The sequence below is a fragment of the Pleurodeles waltl genome, chromosome 2_1, assembly GCF_031143425.1.
Source record: "Pleurodeles waltl isolate 20211129_DDA chromosome 2_1, aPleWal1.hap1.20221129, whole genome shotgun sequence".
Lineage (NCBI taxonomy): Eukaryota > Metazoa > Chordata > Amphibia > Caudata > Salamandridae > Pleurodeles > Pleurodeles waltl.
In genome coordinates, this window is record NC_090438.1 from 316234177 (window position 1) to 316252356 (window position 18180).

The following is an 18180-nucleotide window of genomic DNA, read 5'->3' on the forward strand; positions in this document are numbered from 1 at the left end:
GCTATTCCTCCTCCGATTCCGTTGGGGCGGTCTCTTCTGGTGATCTTGTAGCCGTCCGGGATGGCTATGGCGATGTCAGGTGCTGAGGGGTCGTTCCACCAGGTTTCGGTCAGGAAGGCTACGTCTGGGGTGGTGGTGTCGAGCAGGTCCCAGAGCTCGATGGCGTGCTTTAGTCCGGAGCGTGTGTTGAGGAGTATGCAGTGGAGGTGGTTTGTGCTGGTTGTTGCAGGTTTCCTTGTTCTGTTGCAGGTGAAGTTGCAGGTGCGGCAGGAGAAGGGTCCTTTGGTGTTCTTCGGTGTGGCCAGGAAGCATGTTGTGGAGGGGCCGGGGTTGAGGGCGAGAAGTTCGCTGGCCGAGTAGCGACGTCTGGTGGTGCGGGGGGCATGCGGACCGGGGGGGTGGCGCTGGGCACGGTCCAGGCGCGGACGGGCGCAGCGCTGCGCCAGCCATTAAGAAGGGAGGGGGGAGGGAGGAGCAGACGGGAGGCGGGAGGGAGCGGCAAATGGGGGCGCGAGGGGGGCGGGCCGCAGGGAGGCAGCGGCAGGGGAAAGTGGCAAGGGGGAGCGCCCAAGGGGCGAAAAAAGCGGAAAAAGGCACAAATGTGAGAAAAGCACAAGGCAGAGAAGGTAATAGATACATACATTTAAAAGGGTTTTTTACTTACCTCAGCTGCCATGGAAGGGCATATTCCGCTAACTCTACTCTATTTTTAGCACACATATATTATTGTTCACTATAAGTGTAATACAAATTTGAAAGATAGCATAGAGTGGAGCTCCAACTGGCGTCTATAAGGACCAGCTGCGCTGTGTTCCCGGCACTGATTTTGCCATCCCTGAGGCCAGGGGTCGCAGAGTCAGTGCAAGGGGTACCAAAGGGCAAGCTGGGGGTCGCAGCTGCGACCCCTGGTGACTCATAAATGACATCCATGCGGTCAACTATTTTCTGTTGTCCATCAGCAGTATCTATAGGCAATTCCGTCGAATGTGTGTGATTTATGATTAATAGCTTAGGTATGTAATCTAATATTCATATTCTAATACATTTACCGTTTTGAACAGTTGTCTCATTGCATAAATGCAGCATAGGTAATTAAATACACGACTTTAAGCAAACACAATCTGAAACCATGGTTTATATTTCCCCTGCTTTATACTAAACATACGCAGTCCTAAAGCCTGCCATGCTATCACAAATCATTACAAAATAATCAACAATCCGTAAATGCTTTTTACTTACTTGAATAACACATGGGAAGTTACAAAATCGCCCTTGCTTTTTAGAGTGAGACACTTGCCGTGTGTCACCCTAATTTCCCACACAATGGGTGTTGGTTTGCTGTGCAGCCTGTTATTAGGAGCTCGGGAGAGGTAGATTGGATTAACTTCCTGGTTAGGTCTATTCAAGCCTTACCCACCTCGGGACAATCAGTCTGATGCAAAAGGTTCCGGCACAAGCCACAAATCACTCTGAGGCTGCTGCTCACTCTCTAGAATGGGTTGGAGAAACATTTCACTCCCTGCCTGCCTCAAGTGCTGTCGAAAAAACAACAGCAAAGATAAGGTATGTACCCTTTTCACAATAAAATAAGGTAATGAAAATCAAACGCTAGGTCTTCAATCTTGGCTACAGTCCCCGTCTAAAGGCGTCAGTATTACAAGACATAACCATGTGTGTGACTCAAGTATTGTAGAGTGAGTAGATTAAACCTAGGCTGCTGCAGTGGCACGAAGACTTGAACAGCTGCCAGGCATAGCACCTGTCTCGTCGTCATATGCCGGACTGTTTGTCAGTACAGCCATTTTAGTCAACAGCATCATGCATTTGTGTGTTCCCACTTTCGATGTTGGCGCATGGTAAAGGAGCGATGGTTGGGAAGTCTGGCTGGACCACAACAGCTAATAATCACCACTCACAGCCCACTATTACATCTGTGCACAGCTGCGTCATGACCGTTGCAACATTTTCAATAATTAACCATAATTATTTCAGCGAGGAGGAAATAAATAGGACAGGCACTTAGTAGTATGGTGTTTTAGCGACAGTACTATTTTGTTTTTCTATCCTAGTGCTTTGAGATGACGGATAACCTGTCACCAGATGGCACTAGGAGACGTACAGTTTCTGAACCTGGTGATGGTGAGGCATTCTTGTACACCCAGCAGGTGACAGTACTGTGTGTGGGGTCAGTGGGGGCTATTGACCTCTGAAAGTGGTGACGGTGAGGGTTGTTCCCGTGTGATTGACGAGTGAGCAAAGCATGTGAGCGCGACTGCAATGCATGATTTAGCAGGGCATTCCCCAAGATACGTTTAAAACATAGAGGACAAAATGGTGCATTCCACAGGAAGTTTTGATATTGAAATTGTTTAGAATGCAACACGCTCGAAGGCAACTCTGAATGGGAACTCTTGAAATATTTGAAAACTTGAAAGAGCAATGAAGAGTAGCTGTAACTAGAAAACTTCAAAACCATTGTATGGTCATCATCATATAAAGGCAAAACCGGTGACGCGGTGCATACTGTTTTAAAATCAATATAAGGTAAGAGCTTGCGTCTCTGCTCTAAGGAAAATAATCTGAAGCCAATTCGAGACTAGTTGTATTTTTTTTTTAAATTATTGAATGGCAGGCGTCTCATGCAAAAATGTAATAAGCTATCTGCTCAGCTGGCTTTTTGATGAGTCAGCAGATCACATGAAACATTTGAGGAGAGATTAGCTCTGCCTACACAGTAGGGTGGTCATGCCTTTCATGAAAAATATGGTAATGCAGCGCCCATACTGAGAGGCATCAGCGATATGAATGTATGCTTTTTTTTTCCCAATCGCACTTTTTCAAGAAAACAACTACAGGGGTGGAGTTACTTATAAAACCATGGAATATACAGTCATCCAGAACAAGAAAGAAATGCTCAACTCACCTATCCACAAAGTGACGCTTCCAATTACCTTCTCACATCATTAGCTCTCACTCGCGTTGGTGGAGTTAGGAGGAAACTGACAGACATTCACTGATGTCACCCTGTAAAGACGCACATGACTGGAGATGAAGAAGTGTCAGTTCTGCCTACATTGATTGCGAGACATGCAGGTGGCTGCTCAAGACCAGGGAAGCATTTTCCATATCTTTCTGGGATGCTCTTCCGGTGCACCCTTCTCCAGCTGACAATAGTTCACATGTGGCTGTACCTCCTCACAACCAATAAGCTTTCTTACCCTCAAATACCGTCCTGCCCTGTCCCACATTTCACCTGCACACTTGGCAACTGCAGTGGAAAGGGAGGAGAGGGTTAGAGCACGGAGCAGGCAGCCTCTCTCTCTTTCATGGCACATCATGCTGTCAAATCATGTGGCAATCTCTAGACTTCTAAAGGCATAGTGTAGGAAAATGCCTCTGGTGGCATGGTTACCCCTTAACTTTTTGCCTTTTGTTGATGCTAGTTATGATTGAAAGTGTGCAGGGACCCTGCTAACCAGGCCCCAGCACCAGTGTCCTTTCCCTAAACTGTACCTTTGTTCCCACAATTGGCGCAGCCCTGGCACACAGATAAGTCCCTTGTAAATGGTACCCCTGGTATCAAGAGCCCTGTGACCAGGGAAGGTTTCTAAGGGCTGCAGCATGTATTATGCCACCTTGGGTACCCCTCACTCAGCACATGCACAATGCCTCACAGCTTGTGTATGCTGGTGGGGAGAAAATGACTAAGTCAACATGGCACTCCCCTCAGGGTGCCATGCCCACATCCCACACCTGTGGCATAGGGAAGTCACCCTTCTAGCAGGACTTACAGCCCTTAGGCAGAGTGCACTATACCAAAGGTGAGGGCATAGTTGCATGAGCACTATTCCCCTACAGTGTCTAAGCCAAATCTTAGACATTGTAAGTGCAGGGTAGCCATAAAGAGTATATGGTCTGGGAGTCTGTCAAATACGAACTCCACAGTTCCATAATGGCTACACTGAAATCTGGGAAGTTTGTTATCAAACTTCTCAGCACAATAAATCCACACTGATGCCAGTGTGGGATACATTGAAAAATGCACACAGAGGGCATTTTAGAGATGCCCCCTGTATACCAGTCCAATTCCTAGTGTAAGGCTGACCAGTTCCTGCCAGCCTGCCACAACCAGCCGGGTTTCTGGCAACATGGGGTGAAGTGCCTTTGTCACTCTGTGGCCAGGAACAAAGCCTGCACTGGGTGGAAGTGCTTCTCACCTCCCCCTGCAGGAACTGTAACACCTGGTGGTGAGCCTCAAAGTTTCATGCCTGTTGTTATTGTGCCCCAGGGCATTCCAGCTAGTGGAGATGCCCGCCCCTGCAGACACAGCCCCCACTTTTGGCAGCAAGTCCGGAGGAGATAATGAGAAAAACAAGGAGGAGTCACCAATCAGTCACGACAGACCCTAAGGTGTCCTGAGCTGAGGTGACGCCTGCCTTAAGAAATCCTCCATCTTGTTTTTGAAGGATTCCCCCAATAGGAATAGGGATGTGCCCCCCTCCCCTCAGGGAGGAGGCACAAAGAGGGTGTAGCCACCCTCCAGGACATTAGCCATTGGCTACTGCCACCCAGACCTAAACACACCCCTAAATTGAGTATTTGGGGGTGACCCTGAACCCAGGAAATCAGATTCCTGAAACCTGAAGAAAGAAGGACTGTTGACCTGAAAGCCCCGCAGAGACGACAGAGACAACAACTGACATGACACCAGCCCTACAAGCCTGTCTCCAAACTAAAAGAACCTGCACAGTGACACATCTAGTGGGACCAGCGACCTCTGAGGACTCAGAGGACTGACCTGCACCTAAAGGACCAAGAACCTCCCGAGGACAGCGGCTCTGTCCAGAAACAACTGCAAAGAAAGCAACTTTAAAGAAACTCCAACTTCCCGCCAGAAGTGTGAGTCTTCACACTGCACCCGGCGCCCCCGGCTCGAGTTCAGGACAACCAACACCGCAGAGAGGACTCCCAGGTGACTCCAAAAACGTGGACACCCTGAGTCGACCTCCCTGCACCCCCACAGCGACGCCTGCATAGAGGATCCAGAGGCTCCCCCTGACCGCGACTGCCTGGTAACAAAGGAACCCGATGCCTGGACCAAGCACTGCACCCGCAGCCCCCAGGACCGAGAGGAACCATCTACCAGTGCAGGAGTGACCAGCAGGTGGCCCTCATCCTAGCCCAGTAGTTGGCTGGCCCGAGAAGCCCCCCTGTGCCCTGCCTGTATCGCCAGAGTGAACCCAGGTCCCTCCATTGTTTTTAATGCAAACCCGATACCTACTTTGAACACTGCACCCGGCCACCCCTGTGCCACTGAGGGTGTGTTTTGTGTGTGTGTCTCCCAGTGCTCTACAAAACTCCCCTGGTCTGCTTCCCGAGGACTGGAACAACAGCACCCCTGTTCTCTATAGGCGCCTAAGTTGTTTGGTCCCTCCTTTGACCTCTTTACCGGACCGGCCCTGTGTTGCTGGTGCTGAGGGTTTGGGGTTGCCTTGAACCCCCAACGGTGGGCTGCCTATGCCCAGGAGACTGAACTTGTAAGTGCTTTACTTACCTGAGAAACTAAGCAATACTTACCTCCCCCAGGAACTGTTGATTTTTGCTCTGTGTCAGCTTTTAAAATAATTTATTGCCATTTTAACCAAAACTGTGTGTACTATTCTTTTAAATCAAAGTTCTATACTTACCTGTGTGAAGTATCTTCCAATTGATGTACTTACCTAAATGTTGAATCTTGTGGTTTTAAAATAAATTAAGAAAATAATATTTTTCTACATAAAAACCTATTGGCCTGGAGTTAAGTCTTTGAGTGTGTGTTCTCATTTATTGTCTGTGTGTGTACAACAAATGCTTAACACTACTCTCTGGTAAGCCTACTGCTCGACCACACTACCACAAAATAGAGCATTCGTATTATCTAATTTTGCCACTATCAACTTCTAAGGGGAACACTTGGACTTTGTGCACACTATCTCTCACTTTGAGATAGTATATACAGAACCAACTTCCTACACATAGTCTGTTCTCTGTTTGCACTTTCAGCCTGGCTGGAAAGAGTTCTGGTCCCCAAAAAGGAGCACCAGTGGAGCCCGCTCGCTGGGTCGGCTAACACTGGCACAAATTAAAATCTGGTGTCATGAAGTGACTGTAACAAAGCTGTAACAAAGCTGGATCAACAAACTGAGAGTGTGTATACTGCCTCACTAAGCCTACCCATTGCATATTCACTCTGAGACAAGAAAGAAGCAGGCTGCTGATTCAGTGCTCTCTTTTTCCCACCCTCATGCACAATACTGTCTCTTGGGCTGTGTGATCTTGTTCACTGCCAGAGAGACTGTCACAGGAACACGGCCAGTCACTGTGTGGCTTCAAAATAAATCTACACAGGGAATGGCCATGTTCTATTCCTCCTGGTCCCTGCTACCTCATGTGCAGGCCTGTAGATACACTGCAGCCATGTACCCTAAACAATCCATACCCTGCTCTCACAATGCTTGTAGGATTATCCAGCATGAGATCAGCACCAGAATTGGTTGGATCAGGCACACCAAGCACTCTTTAGGAGACCAGGGGACTGTCTGTGTTCCACCAAGCTGCCTTATATACCACAGGCTGGAGAGGCCTCAAGAGCGCAAGAAAGGCTGAACATCACAAGAGAGCAGTCCAAGGTGACATGCACACATCAAACTTTGGGCCAATTCTTGTCCCTGCTGCCAATCAGTAGAAAAGTCCCCCTCCTACCCTCAAAGACACCAGAGCAGGATGGCTAGCCATTTTATTGAAGTTACGGAATATTTAAAAAATGTTTACAATGTCGTTAGTATAGGAGGGTAATGCTTTAATGGCCTAAAGGAGTAGCCACCCCTGGTGGTGCTGTCTCACTAGTCCTGCCCCCCATGCAATGTCTCTACTGGAGCTAGAGCAGCAAGTGGACAGTCTCCCAAATGTGCTTTCTCTCTTTTTTGTCTTCTTTCAGCACTTCTCTCTTCACACTTCCTTCTCCTATTCTTTTATCTATCCTACTATCAGGCTCTCTTTTTTCACCTCTCTCTCCTGCTGTTCTCTATGGGTCCTCATCTGCCTGTTATACCCCCCTCTTTTTATCTGTATGTCTCCCCTTCCTCTCCTGTCTCTATATGTCTTCCTCTCATCTTCTCTTTTGTATGTCTATCCCATCTTTCCTCACCTCTCCTTGCTCTTTAACTCTGTCTACTTGTTTCCTTTTCTTCTCTCGCTCCCTACTTGTCATCTCTATGAATAATGCTTCTCCTCTCCAATTCGCCTTTCTTTTAATCTGTCGCTGTTCCTCTTCTCATCTTTTCTTCTCTCTCGTTCCATTCATTAGTCAGCCTATTCTGTTAGCAGTATCACCAGAGTACTTGTATCCTAAAAGACAAAATTGGACAGGGCAGATCTCAAACTGGCTCAGTGCCTGGTGGCCAAGCCTGAATCTCGTAGTTTGTGAGCCATGTGAGTTGGTGATCCACCTCAGAGGATGCATTATCCTAAGAAGGTTATGCAGGACACCCACTAATGGGCCAATGCTCCCTTCTGGCTTTCTTAAGGACTGAGGAGAAACCAGGTCCTGAGTGAAATAGCTTTTGTTGACCCTGCTGCCCCCACAATGACTGACTGGCACAATGACCTCTTCATGCATTGGCTCTGAATGATGGTTTGGTTCATTGAAGTTACAACCAGGAGAAGGTTCTTCTGGCACCAGTAACCCTCCACTGGGTACACTCATCATAAGCACGAGGACTGCAAACCCCGCAGTGAGTGGCTACGCTAATTTGCGCACCCTCTGATTTAAGATTAAACAACCTGAAGTCCTTTAGCCTTGAGGGGCACAACATCAAAGCCTAATGAGTGTTGTGCACTAAATCTTAAAATGTAATGACTGCAATGGTCCTCACACCATCTATAACTGTCAGTAGCATGAAATGCCCTCCAGCTGATGGAAATGAGCAGTCCTGCTGTAAGGTATGCAGAAGGTAAATTTAATGATCCGTAAACTTTTGAGGACACTTGTGGTAATACAGAAAATTCTGTTCAGATCCATAAGTCTGACACTTGACAGGACTGATTAATTGCAATGCTTTCTTAATTGTGAAAGAAGGCTCTTGGTCTCAGAGCCTTGTACTGTAAAATGGGCAAGTATAAATGTGTAGTCAGCAAGTAAAAATTGAACCAATATCCAAAGAGCAGTGTATACAGAAATTTCAGAGACAATTATTTACAATACTTATAAATATATCCAGGGATTAAACAGGCCTCGTAAAAACGTACAATACAAATTCTCTAAAAACCTATAATGGTATGGAAAAGAGAAACGTGAGATTTAAAGGAATAGGCAGAAGAAGTGGAAGCAAACTGAAAGGAGGAATTCAGAACAAGGGTCGAAGTCACTGAAGTTCTTCCGGTTCTCTAGTGTAAAGAAATGCCTCCTTTTGTATGGTCAACCCCCACACATTTTTGGCTAATGCTGATGGTTTTGACGCTGAAAGTGCACGGAGCCCTACTAACCAGGCCCCAATTGTGGTGATGCCTGTCTTGAACCAAGTTTGGTTCCCCCTGTTTCATAGCTTTCTTTTGCATTGCACATTTTACATGTTGTACACTTTAGCTACATCACCTTTTTAGCAGTATTATTTTTTATGTAGAATCTTACATGATAGTATTCTGAGAAGGCAGGGTGCATGACATTCGTTTCTAGTTTTCTTTCTTGACAAACAATCAGGAAAACTCTGTCCAAGAATACATACAGAACAAGATATTCTGGGTGCTGTGTTGCCAATTTAGGCGACAGCTTCTAATACAAAAACAAATAATCACGTCAGAGCTGCATCTTCCAACACAGTGCAGATTGATTATGTAAGCAATACTTTAAGCGGAAGGGTCAGAGGCGCATTCCAGCAGCAACCATCTTGGGACCGCTATGCTCAACAATGCAGCTTTGCTGGTGAGGATCCACCAGCCTCCTGAAGCGGACTGCTTTCCTGGGGATTCTTTGGGTTGTCACAAATCACCTTCTCCCTGTAAGATTATGGATTTAGGTGAGCACTGTGAGCTAACCAGGAATGTGGCTAACATTTTCTGATGGTGTGAAAGGGCTCAGTCCCCCACATTCTGAATATCTGCCGTGCCACATGTGCAGTCTTGTTTCATATTAGGGACCGCACCACACAATACCAGTGCTCTGTACCTAAAATAAAGTAAATGTGAATTGGTTTAACCAATTGGCAAGGACAAAACTCCTCTGTAAGTTCCTGGTAGATGATCCTTGAGGTACCTAGGGCAGAGGAGTTAAGAGGGTGTTAGACCTGTCATCCTTAGGGTGGTCTTCTCCTAAACTTCTTGCCAGCATACCTCCTCTTTTTGCTGTATCTTTCTGTTGGCCTTAGGACTCTGAGCACTTTACCACTGCTGAACAGCACTGAAGTGCATGTGCTTCCCCCTAAACATGATAACATTGGTATATACACAATTAGCATATTTATTTACTTGTAAGTCCCTTGTAAAGTGGGATACAATATACCCAGGGCCTGTAAGTTAAATGCTACTAGTGGGCCTGCAGGACTGAGTGTGCCACCCCACGAGTAGCCTTTCAAAACTGTCTAAGGCCTGCCATTTCAGGGCCTGTGTGTGCAGTTTACTGCCACAGAGCCTAGGTTGCCATAAAGGTTGTGGGTTGTATAAGCAAAAAGATAGGACATGAACATTTTAGTTTCACATGTCCAAGTAGTGACAAACAGCCAAATTTGTTTTTCACTAATGTGAGGCCTACTTCTCTCACAGGCTAGCATTGGGAGTTACTTATCACACATCTAAGCTGTAGTTGCTGATTAGAAAAGAGTAGCTGCATTATCTTTCATATCTCTGGAATGGTAATGACAAATCAACTTTAATTGTAAAGTTGGATTTAACATTACTATTTCAGAAATGCCAATTTTAGAAAGTGGGCATTTCGAAATGCTGCTTTTAGAAAGTAGGCATTTCTCAGCTTTTACTGCTCAGTGTGCCCTGCAGCATGTCTCTGATAAATGTCTGGGGTAGTTGACAGCTACACTTGGTGCATTTCCTCCAGACAACCACAAACACTTGAAGGCTGGGTGTGACAGGAAACACGCCTGCATTCATCTGCATTCTGATAGCTCTTCCTGGGCAGGAAGAGGAAGGGGGAGCTGACACTTACATCTGAATTGGGAGTGTCTGTCCCTTACTGATAGTCTGGAGCCAGGGCTGGGAAGAAAAGACGTTTGTGCCCTTCAAAGACCCTTCTTTGAAGGCACCTCCACTTCAAAGGCACTTTTGGGTATAAGTACTCACTTTCTGACCCTACCAAGACAGTACACTACTAGACCTGTTATTAACTCTGCCAGGAGTAAGGACTGCTGTGCTACAAGGATTGCCACTCTGCTGGACTGCTCCCCTGGAAGGATTGCTTTTTGCTTGATGAGCTGTCCAGCTGTCTGTTGATCCCTGCCCTGCTGAGGACAAGGACTGGACCTATCTCACCTGAACACAGAGTGACTCCAAGGGCTTGTTAACTTGCCCCCTGTTCATCTGAAGTCTCAGGGACTTCAAAGACTGCTTGCAACCTGCAATCAGCACTTGGACTCTGTCTGCTGTGAGTCCTGCTCTGCCAAGTGGTGCCAATCTAGTCCTGGGCCCTTGCAAGTGAGCATCTGTGCTGCAACCAAAGAAATCCATTGCATTAACGATATTTCGCCGATCAGAACCGGTGAATTTCCACTCCACACCGCTGCTGCTCTAGCCACGGACACCATATCACCGACTTTGCAACGCTTTATCCCCGGACTCGGTTGCTTTTTCGACTCTGTACAGCTTAATGACAAAACATCATTTCAATGCCCTTCGCTGCTTGACTTCAATACTTCCTCAACACTGCAGAGCTCAGGACTGATGCAACACCTACATTTATACGATCAACAGCGAAGCATCTCCTCCTATTCTGCTCTGCACAGCTAGTCCTCAACATCGAAGCTTCCTCCATTCAAGGTACCTTTTCTGCATGTCCTGTGTGGGTCATGTAGCCAGCCTGCCCTCTATTGTGGTCGGTCTGAACTTAGAATTTACCCCAGTCTAGTGTGATGTCAAGTAACCTATAAGCGCTATTGACTTGTAAGCACTACTTAATGACTTACAGTTAAAAATTCATATCAACCTTTACTGATTGGATTTTTGTCGTTTTGGTCTTGATTTACTCATAAAATCATTGTCTATTTTTCAAAACCTGTGTGGAGTCTTATTGTGGTGTTTTCATTGTGTTACTGTGTGTGTGTTGCACAAATGCTGTAGCCATTTCTTCTTTAGATAAGCCTGACTGGTCAGTGCCACGCTACCAGAGGGTGAGCACAGGTTATCTATAAGTGTGTCTAGCTTACCCTGACTAGAGTGGTGGTTCTTGCTTGTACAGGGTGAATACTCTTACAACCAGCAACCCCAGTTCTAACAGATGGTCACCAGAGATCTGCAGCACTGATTGTGCCACCCCTGAATGACGCAGGTAAACAGAGTCAGCAGCTTTGCATTCACAGGCTGCCCATGCAGATCAAATTGCACATCTCAACTTTGCCCTCAAACCGAGTGGCAAAGCCACATCACTACTTTTCATATAAATAAGTCACCCCATAAGAAGGCTTCCCAAGCCCAGAAAGGCAGCGTACATTATACAAAGAGAACAGACCAAACAGGTATGTGCAAGCATATTTGCCTTTACAGTGTCCCTTCTCCAATTGTCGGTTCACTGCAAGTTGTTTAGGGGGGGGCCATAGGATAACATGGGCTGGCAGCCGGGTGATCCTGTGATGCCAGCTCCATTATGGTCCCAGTAAAAAGGATATTGTTTGGCATCAAATTTCTTGTTTCATTAAACCCTTACTGCTTCCCAGGTCTGAATTAGTGCTACATGTACCCCGGAGGACACCTTATAGGTGCCCCCAAAGTTACCACATGTTTCCCTGTTCCTTGTTCAACAGCTCATGCCTGCTGCTGCCAAGACAGGAAACTGACCCCCTGTGAGGAACTGTGACTTCTCCCAGGAGTCAGTACAAAGGCCTGCCTGGGCTGGAGGTGTTCCCTTCTTCCCTGACAGGAGTGACACATTAGAGTGGGCAGCTTCAAAGCAAATCTGGGTATATTAAAGTGGAACATGCTAAACATTAAGAAAATAAATCTTCACAGTGAATAGATGCAAAAATATGTTTGTTTTTGCATAGGTATAGCTACATTTTCCATGAACAGACCTGTTTGGAAATTTAAAAAAAAACACACATTTCATAACTCATATTAAATCAATGCACGAAAAATAAAATAATTTTGAGTTCTTTCTCACTTGACACTGTGGGATTTCAGAGCAAACCGGTTTAGAACTGGTTTTCCCACTATCCCTCCTCCTGAGACTGGAATACATTTGCCAGCTTGGTTGTTAATTACATACTTTTTATATGACAATGGAAATGCATCTGAGAGCAGGGAAGCTTCAGTGTGTCAATAGTGACCTCTTGGCAGGGATTAGTCACGATGAGGGCAACACAAAGGTAAATTTTAACAGCTATTCTATTTGAAGTGGAGATCTCAAACGGAAACCTCAAGAGCTGAAATCATTCATGCTCAGATCCACATTAGAGTCTTCGTCTGTGCTCCCAGCAGATGGGAAAACCAGTGCAAAGGAAGTGGTGAAAAACAAGGTCTGATTTCCTTGGAAAAGCATTCTTCAGGATTGGGTGTAAGTAATTCTCTCATCACTGGTTGGAGTACAGGATTAAGACTGGTATATCAACATCACAGTCTTTAAACATGTCTGTATAATATCAAGAAGGAAAAATACTCCTTCTGACTTCTGGGGAATAGAAGTCCAGGTGCTCCTTGATGCTCTCCAGGCATCAAGTGGCTGGCCTCTGTGGCTGCTAAAGACGGAAGGTCACCATACTAGGAAGAAGGCCCAGGTGACCTCTTGTTACTGGGCACTGAAAGATTCCTGGCTGAAGAGAGAATTTGTGCCAAGAAGCTATCCTTGCACTCCCAGGTGTGATAGAAGACACGAAGAGGTATTTTCTAAGCAACAAGAAGCAAGACAAAATGCTGAGATTTACTTAAGGAAAATACACAACATTGACAGGCAGGATATCCTTGTTCATGCTGCTCAGAACTTTATGCAGTGATGGTGGGTGGCAGTCAAGTATCTCTAAATCCACCAGGGTGGTGGTTGCACTTATGGTAGAGAAGTTTGTCAACTGGGCAACCTGTTTGTTTTTCTGTTCTGTTCAGTCTTTTCAATTGTTGTTATCACTAGAACTTTAAAGGATTGTTTTACTTTTGGTTGGAAACATAGCAGCATTTTTAACAATGTCTCTAAAGTAAATTGAGCACAACACAAAAAGACGAAGCAAAATAACACCACCACAAAAGCATAACACAGAACAGCACGACATAAACTTTGCATGGCATAGTGTAGCAAACAATCACAACAGAATTCAACACAACAACCACAGTACAACACAACAACAACACAATGCAATCATGCAACACAAAAACAGAACCATTCTAGCAACGCAGTTTAACCCCTTCGCTGCCAGGCCTTTTCCCCCTCAAGTGCCAAGCCCTTTTTTGGCTGTTTGGGGCAGTTCGCGCTTAGGCCCTCATAACTTTTTGTCCACATCAGCTACCCACGCCAAATTTGTGTCCTTTTTTTCCAACATCTAGGGATTCTAGAGGTACCCAGACTTGTGGATTCCCCTGAAGGAGACCAAGAAATTAGCCAGAATAAAGTGAAAATTTAATTCCTTAAAACAAAATGGGAAAAAGGGCTGCTGAAGAAGGCTTGTGTTCTTTTCTCTGAAAATGGCATTAACAAGGGGTTTCTGGAGCTAAAATCACAATTTTCCCAGCTTTCAGGAACAGGCAGACTTGAATCAGAAAAACTAATTTTCCAACACAATTTTAGGCATTTTACTGGGGCATACCCCATTTTGACCATATTTTGTGCTTATAGCCTCCTTCCAGTTAGTGACAGCAATGGGAATGAAACTAATGCTGAATCACGGAAAGCTAAACATTTCTGAAAAGTAGACAATGTTCTGAATTCAGCAAGGGGTCATTTGTGTAGATCCTACAAGATTTTCTGACAGAAAATAACAGCTGAAATAAATAAATATTGAAATTGAGGTTAAAAAAATGCCAGATTTTGGAAAGCAATATACCGTTACGTCTGCTGGACTCTTCTTGTTGTAGGGATATATAGGGCTTGTAGGTTCATCAAGAACCCTAGGTACCCAGAGCCAATAAGTGAGCTGCACCTTGCAATGGGTTTTCATTCTATACCGGGTAAACAGCAAATCATTTGTGAAATATAAAGAGTGAAAAATATGTATCAAGGAAACCTTTGTATTTCCAAAATGGGAACAGGATAAGGTGTTGGGAAGCAGTGATTATTTGCACATCTCTGAATTCTGGGGTGCCCATACTAGCATGTGAATTACAGGACATTTCTCAAATAGATGTCATTTTTACACACTGTCTTCAATTTGGAAGGAAAAAATGTACAGAAAGATAAGGGGCAGTAACACTTGTTTTGCTATTCTGTATTCCCCCAGGTCCCCCCAATAAAAATGGTACCTCACTTGCATGGGCAGGCCTAATGCTCGCGACAGGAAACGCAACATGGACACATCACATTTTTACATTGAAATCAAATGTTTTTTTTGCAAAGTGCCTAGCTGTAGATTTTGGCCCCTAGCTCAGCAGGCACCAAACCTGTCCATTTTTTAAAACTAGACACCTAGGGGAATCTAAGATGGGGTGACTTTTGGGGCTCTAACAAGGTTCTGGTACCTAGAATCCTTTGCAAACCTCACAATTTGGCTCCAAAAAATCTTTTTGCTCACATTTCGGTGACAGAAAGTTCTGGAATCTGAGAGGAGCCACAAATTTCCTTCCACCCAGCATTCCCCCAAGTCTCCCGATAAAAATGGTACCTCACTTGTGCGGGTAGGCCTAGCGCCCGCAACAGGAAATTCCCCAAAACACAACGTGGACACATCGCATTTTCCCAAAGAAAACAGACTTTTTTTTGCAAAGTGCCTAGCTGTGGATTTTGGCCTCTAGCTCAGCTGGCACCTAGGGAAACCTACCAAACCTGCACAGTCTTGAAGTCTAGATACCTAGGAGAATCTACAATGGGGTGACTTGTGGGGCTCTCACCAGGTTCTGTTACCCAGAATCCTTTTCAAACCTCAAAATGTGGCCAAAAAAACACATTTTCCTCACATTTCAGTGACAGAAAGCCTCATGATAAAAATGGTACCTCACTTGTGTGGGTGGGCCTAGTGCCGGCAAAAGGAAATGCCCCAAAACACTATCTGGACAAATCAAAATTATCAAATACGAAACTATCTTTTTTGCGGGGGCACCTGTGTTTTTGGTCCTGGGCTCAGCAGCCATCTAGGGAAACCTACTAAACCCAGACATTTCTGAAAACTAGACACCCGAGGGAGTCCATGGAGGTGTGACTTGCATGGATCCCCCAATGTTTTCTTACCTAGAGTACTCAGCAAACCTCAAATTTGGCTAAAAAATAAATTTTTCCCACATTTCTGTGTGGTATCACTGCACCGGTAGACGTTTCCTACCACTCATCGTTCCCCTCAGTTTCCCGGTAAAAATGATACCTCACTTGTGTAGGTGGGCCAAGTGCCTGTGACACAGAAGAGCCAAAAACATGTTGAAATTGAGTGGGAACCAAAGCGGGTCCAAAAGGGCAGATTTTTAGGCTGACAAGTGCAGCAGAACTTTTATCGGCTTAGATGAGACAATGCTGGGTGGTAGAAATTTTGTGGATTCCTGCAGATTCCAGAAGGTTCCATCACAAAAATGTGGGAAAAATGTGTGATTTCCAGCAAAGTTGGAGGTTTGCAGGGCATTGTGGGTAAGAAAATGGTGCGGGGTGCATGTGAAGAACACCACCCTGGAATCACCCAGATGTTTAGTTCTCAGATGTGTCTAGGTCTTGTGGATTTTTCTACATCCCAAAGTCCAAAAAGTGCAGCCCGCACCATTCCAAGTGGGACAATTTTGAGAGTTAGCCAAGCTCTCATGGCCCAAATGTAAAACCAATACCCCAAATAATCAAATGTCCTCTTGCTTGCCATCGAATAAGATGTTTTAGTGTGCGGGGGAGAGCTGAAAGACTGTTACCCCCTTCAGGTGGGGGTGGGGGCATAACCATGCCCATACTGGTTGGTAGCCACAACCCCACAATTTTTGTTTTTGAATTCCCTGGCATCTAGTAGACTTTCTTCCCCCCGGGGTGTGGATCAGGGGTAATTGTCCCTGGCATCTAGTAGACTTTCTTCCCCCCGGGGTGTGGATCAGGGGTAATTGCCCCACCAGTGGGCAGAACAACTTTGGCCCCATTTATTTGGGGTGGGGGTATGGCCATAACCCCACCCTCCTATTTTGAAAAAACAATCTTCCCTGGTCTCTGGTGGGCTTTTGTGCCCCCCTTGCGGCAGATGGACCTTCCAAAAATAGGTTGATCTGCCCCAAGGGGGGCAGATATGGCCAACAGTAATGTGCCCCCATGGGGAGCGACCCTTGCCCAAGGGGCTGCCCCCCAAACAAAACACACACATACACACGCACCAATCCCTGGTGCCTAAGTGGTTTCTGTTCCACCCAAGGGGAGCAGAAATGGCCTAAAATAAATTTTCCGTCCCAGGGGAGCGACCCTTGCCTAAGGGGTCACTCCCCTTACGTGAAATTGGTGCAAAAAAAAAATCCCTTGTGCTTAGTGGTTTCTACCCCCCTTGGGGGCAGATCGGCCAAATAAAAATAGGCCGATCTGCCCCAAAGGGGGCAGAAATGGCCAAAATACAATTTGCCTCAAAGAGTAGCGACCCTTGCCTAAGGAGGGCGCTTCCCATATATAAAAAACAAAAGTAAACATAAACAAAAAGATATCCCTGGGGGCAGAAAAGGCATAAAAATATTTTGCCCCCCTTTGGGAGCAGCCCTTGCCCAAGGGGTTGCTCCCCTTATTAGTAAGTATATTTAAAAAAAATATTCCCTGGTGTCTTGTGGTTTCTGCCCCTCTTGGGGGCAGATTGGCCTAATTATATTAGGCCCGAGGGCCTATACTAGGATGTAGTGGTTACGTCCGTGGCGCCTCAGTGCCGCGCCACCGGACGTAACCACAACGTCCTTGGAGGGGAAGGGGTTAAAAAGCAACACAAAAGTTCACAACTCAGCCTTCGACAACTCATTTTGGATGATGTTTTGTGGCAGTTTAATTTTGATTTGTCTTGTTATGTTGTATTGATTTGTGGTAGCATTCCTGAGTTGCATTTTGTGTTGCCTTTGTGTTGTGTTTTGTTGTTCAGTTGCATATTTTTTACTGTGTTGTGGATTTTTTGTTAATATATTTTTGTATTCTTATGTTGTTTTTTGTCTTGTGTGACTGCTAGTGTTCTGTAATATTGTAATATACTGTTGTGGCTTTGCTGCACACAAACTACAGCCTGCCTGCTTAACTATGCCCCCCTATTCTTGTCAAACATTACCACTTCCAGAAATCTGCTTATGTAATACAGTGGTTAAGTATGTTTGCTTGAGCACTGACCTTGCTTACCACCACAGACATGCAAGAGTGCAGGCCAAATTGTTATGTGGACTGGCCCTTTGTCTATAGCAAGTCATGCACAGGGTGGTGGTGTTTGGTTTGTATCGGATGGAGGTTGTCTGTGGAGGATTTCATAGATGTGAGTTACACTTTAGGTGTTTTTGAGGGCACACTTGCATTTTGAATATTTTTTAATTAACATACTTTGTTTATGTTTCTTTTTTAGGAATTACAAACTACCAACATTGAAAATAGCACAGATCAAAACAATCCAGAACGAGAAGTTTGGTCTAATAAAGCTGACTATCTTCTTTCATTGATTGGCTATGCAGTGGGATTAGGAAATGTTTGGCGATTCCCCTATTTGGCCTATAAAAATGGAGGAGGTAATGCACTACCTAATTACATTTTTCAACTGCATATTTTAAACACCGTCTTCTCACATTTTTAGAATCACAAGCAATGTTCCTGAAGCTTACAATTTGTTAGTGCATATGTATAGTGTATATGTATGGCTAAATTAATTTCTGTGTGTAATTAAA

General features: G+C 45.3%; 1 protein-coding gene across 2 annotated transcripts in view; it reads left to right on the forward strand.

Moving 5' to 3' along the window:
- Positions 1-1420: 1420 nt before the first annotated feature.
- LOC138264458 (sodium- and chloride-dependent neutral and basic amino acid transporter B(0+)-like) overlaps positions 1421-18180 on the forward strand; it is a 245105-nt gene continuing 228345 nt past the window's right edge. For both annotated transcript variants that reach the window (XM_069212544.1, XM_069212545.1), the window contains exons 1-2: positions 1421-1563; positions 17865-18024. In XM_069212544.1, the coding sequence (XP_069068645.1) occupies positions 1495-1563; positions 17865-18024 (229 nt within the window). In that variant the 5' untranslated portion in view covers positions 1421-1494. The remainder of the gene's footprint in view (positions 1564-17864; positions 18025-18180) is intronic.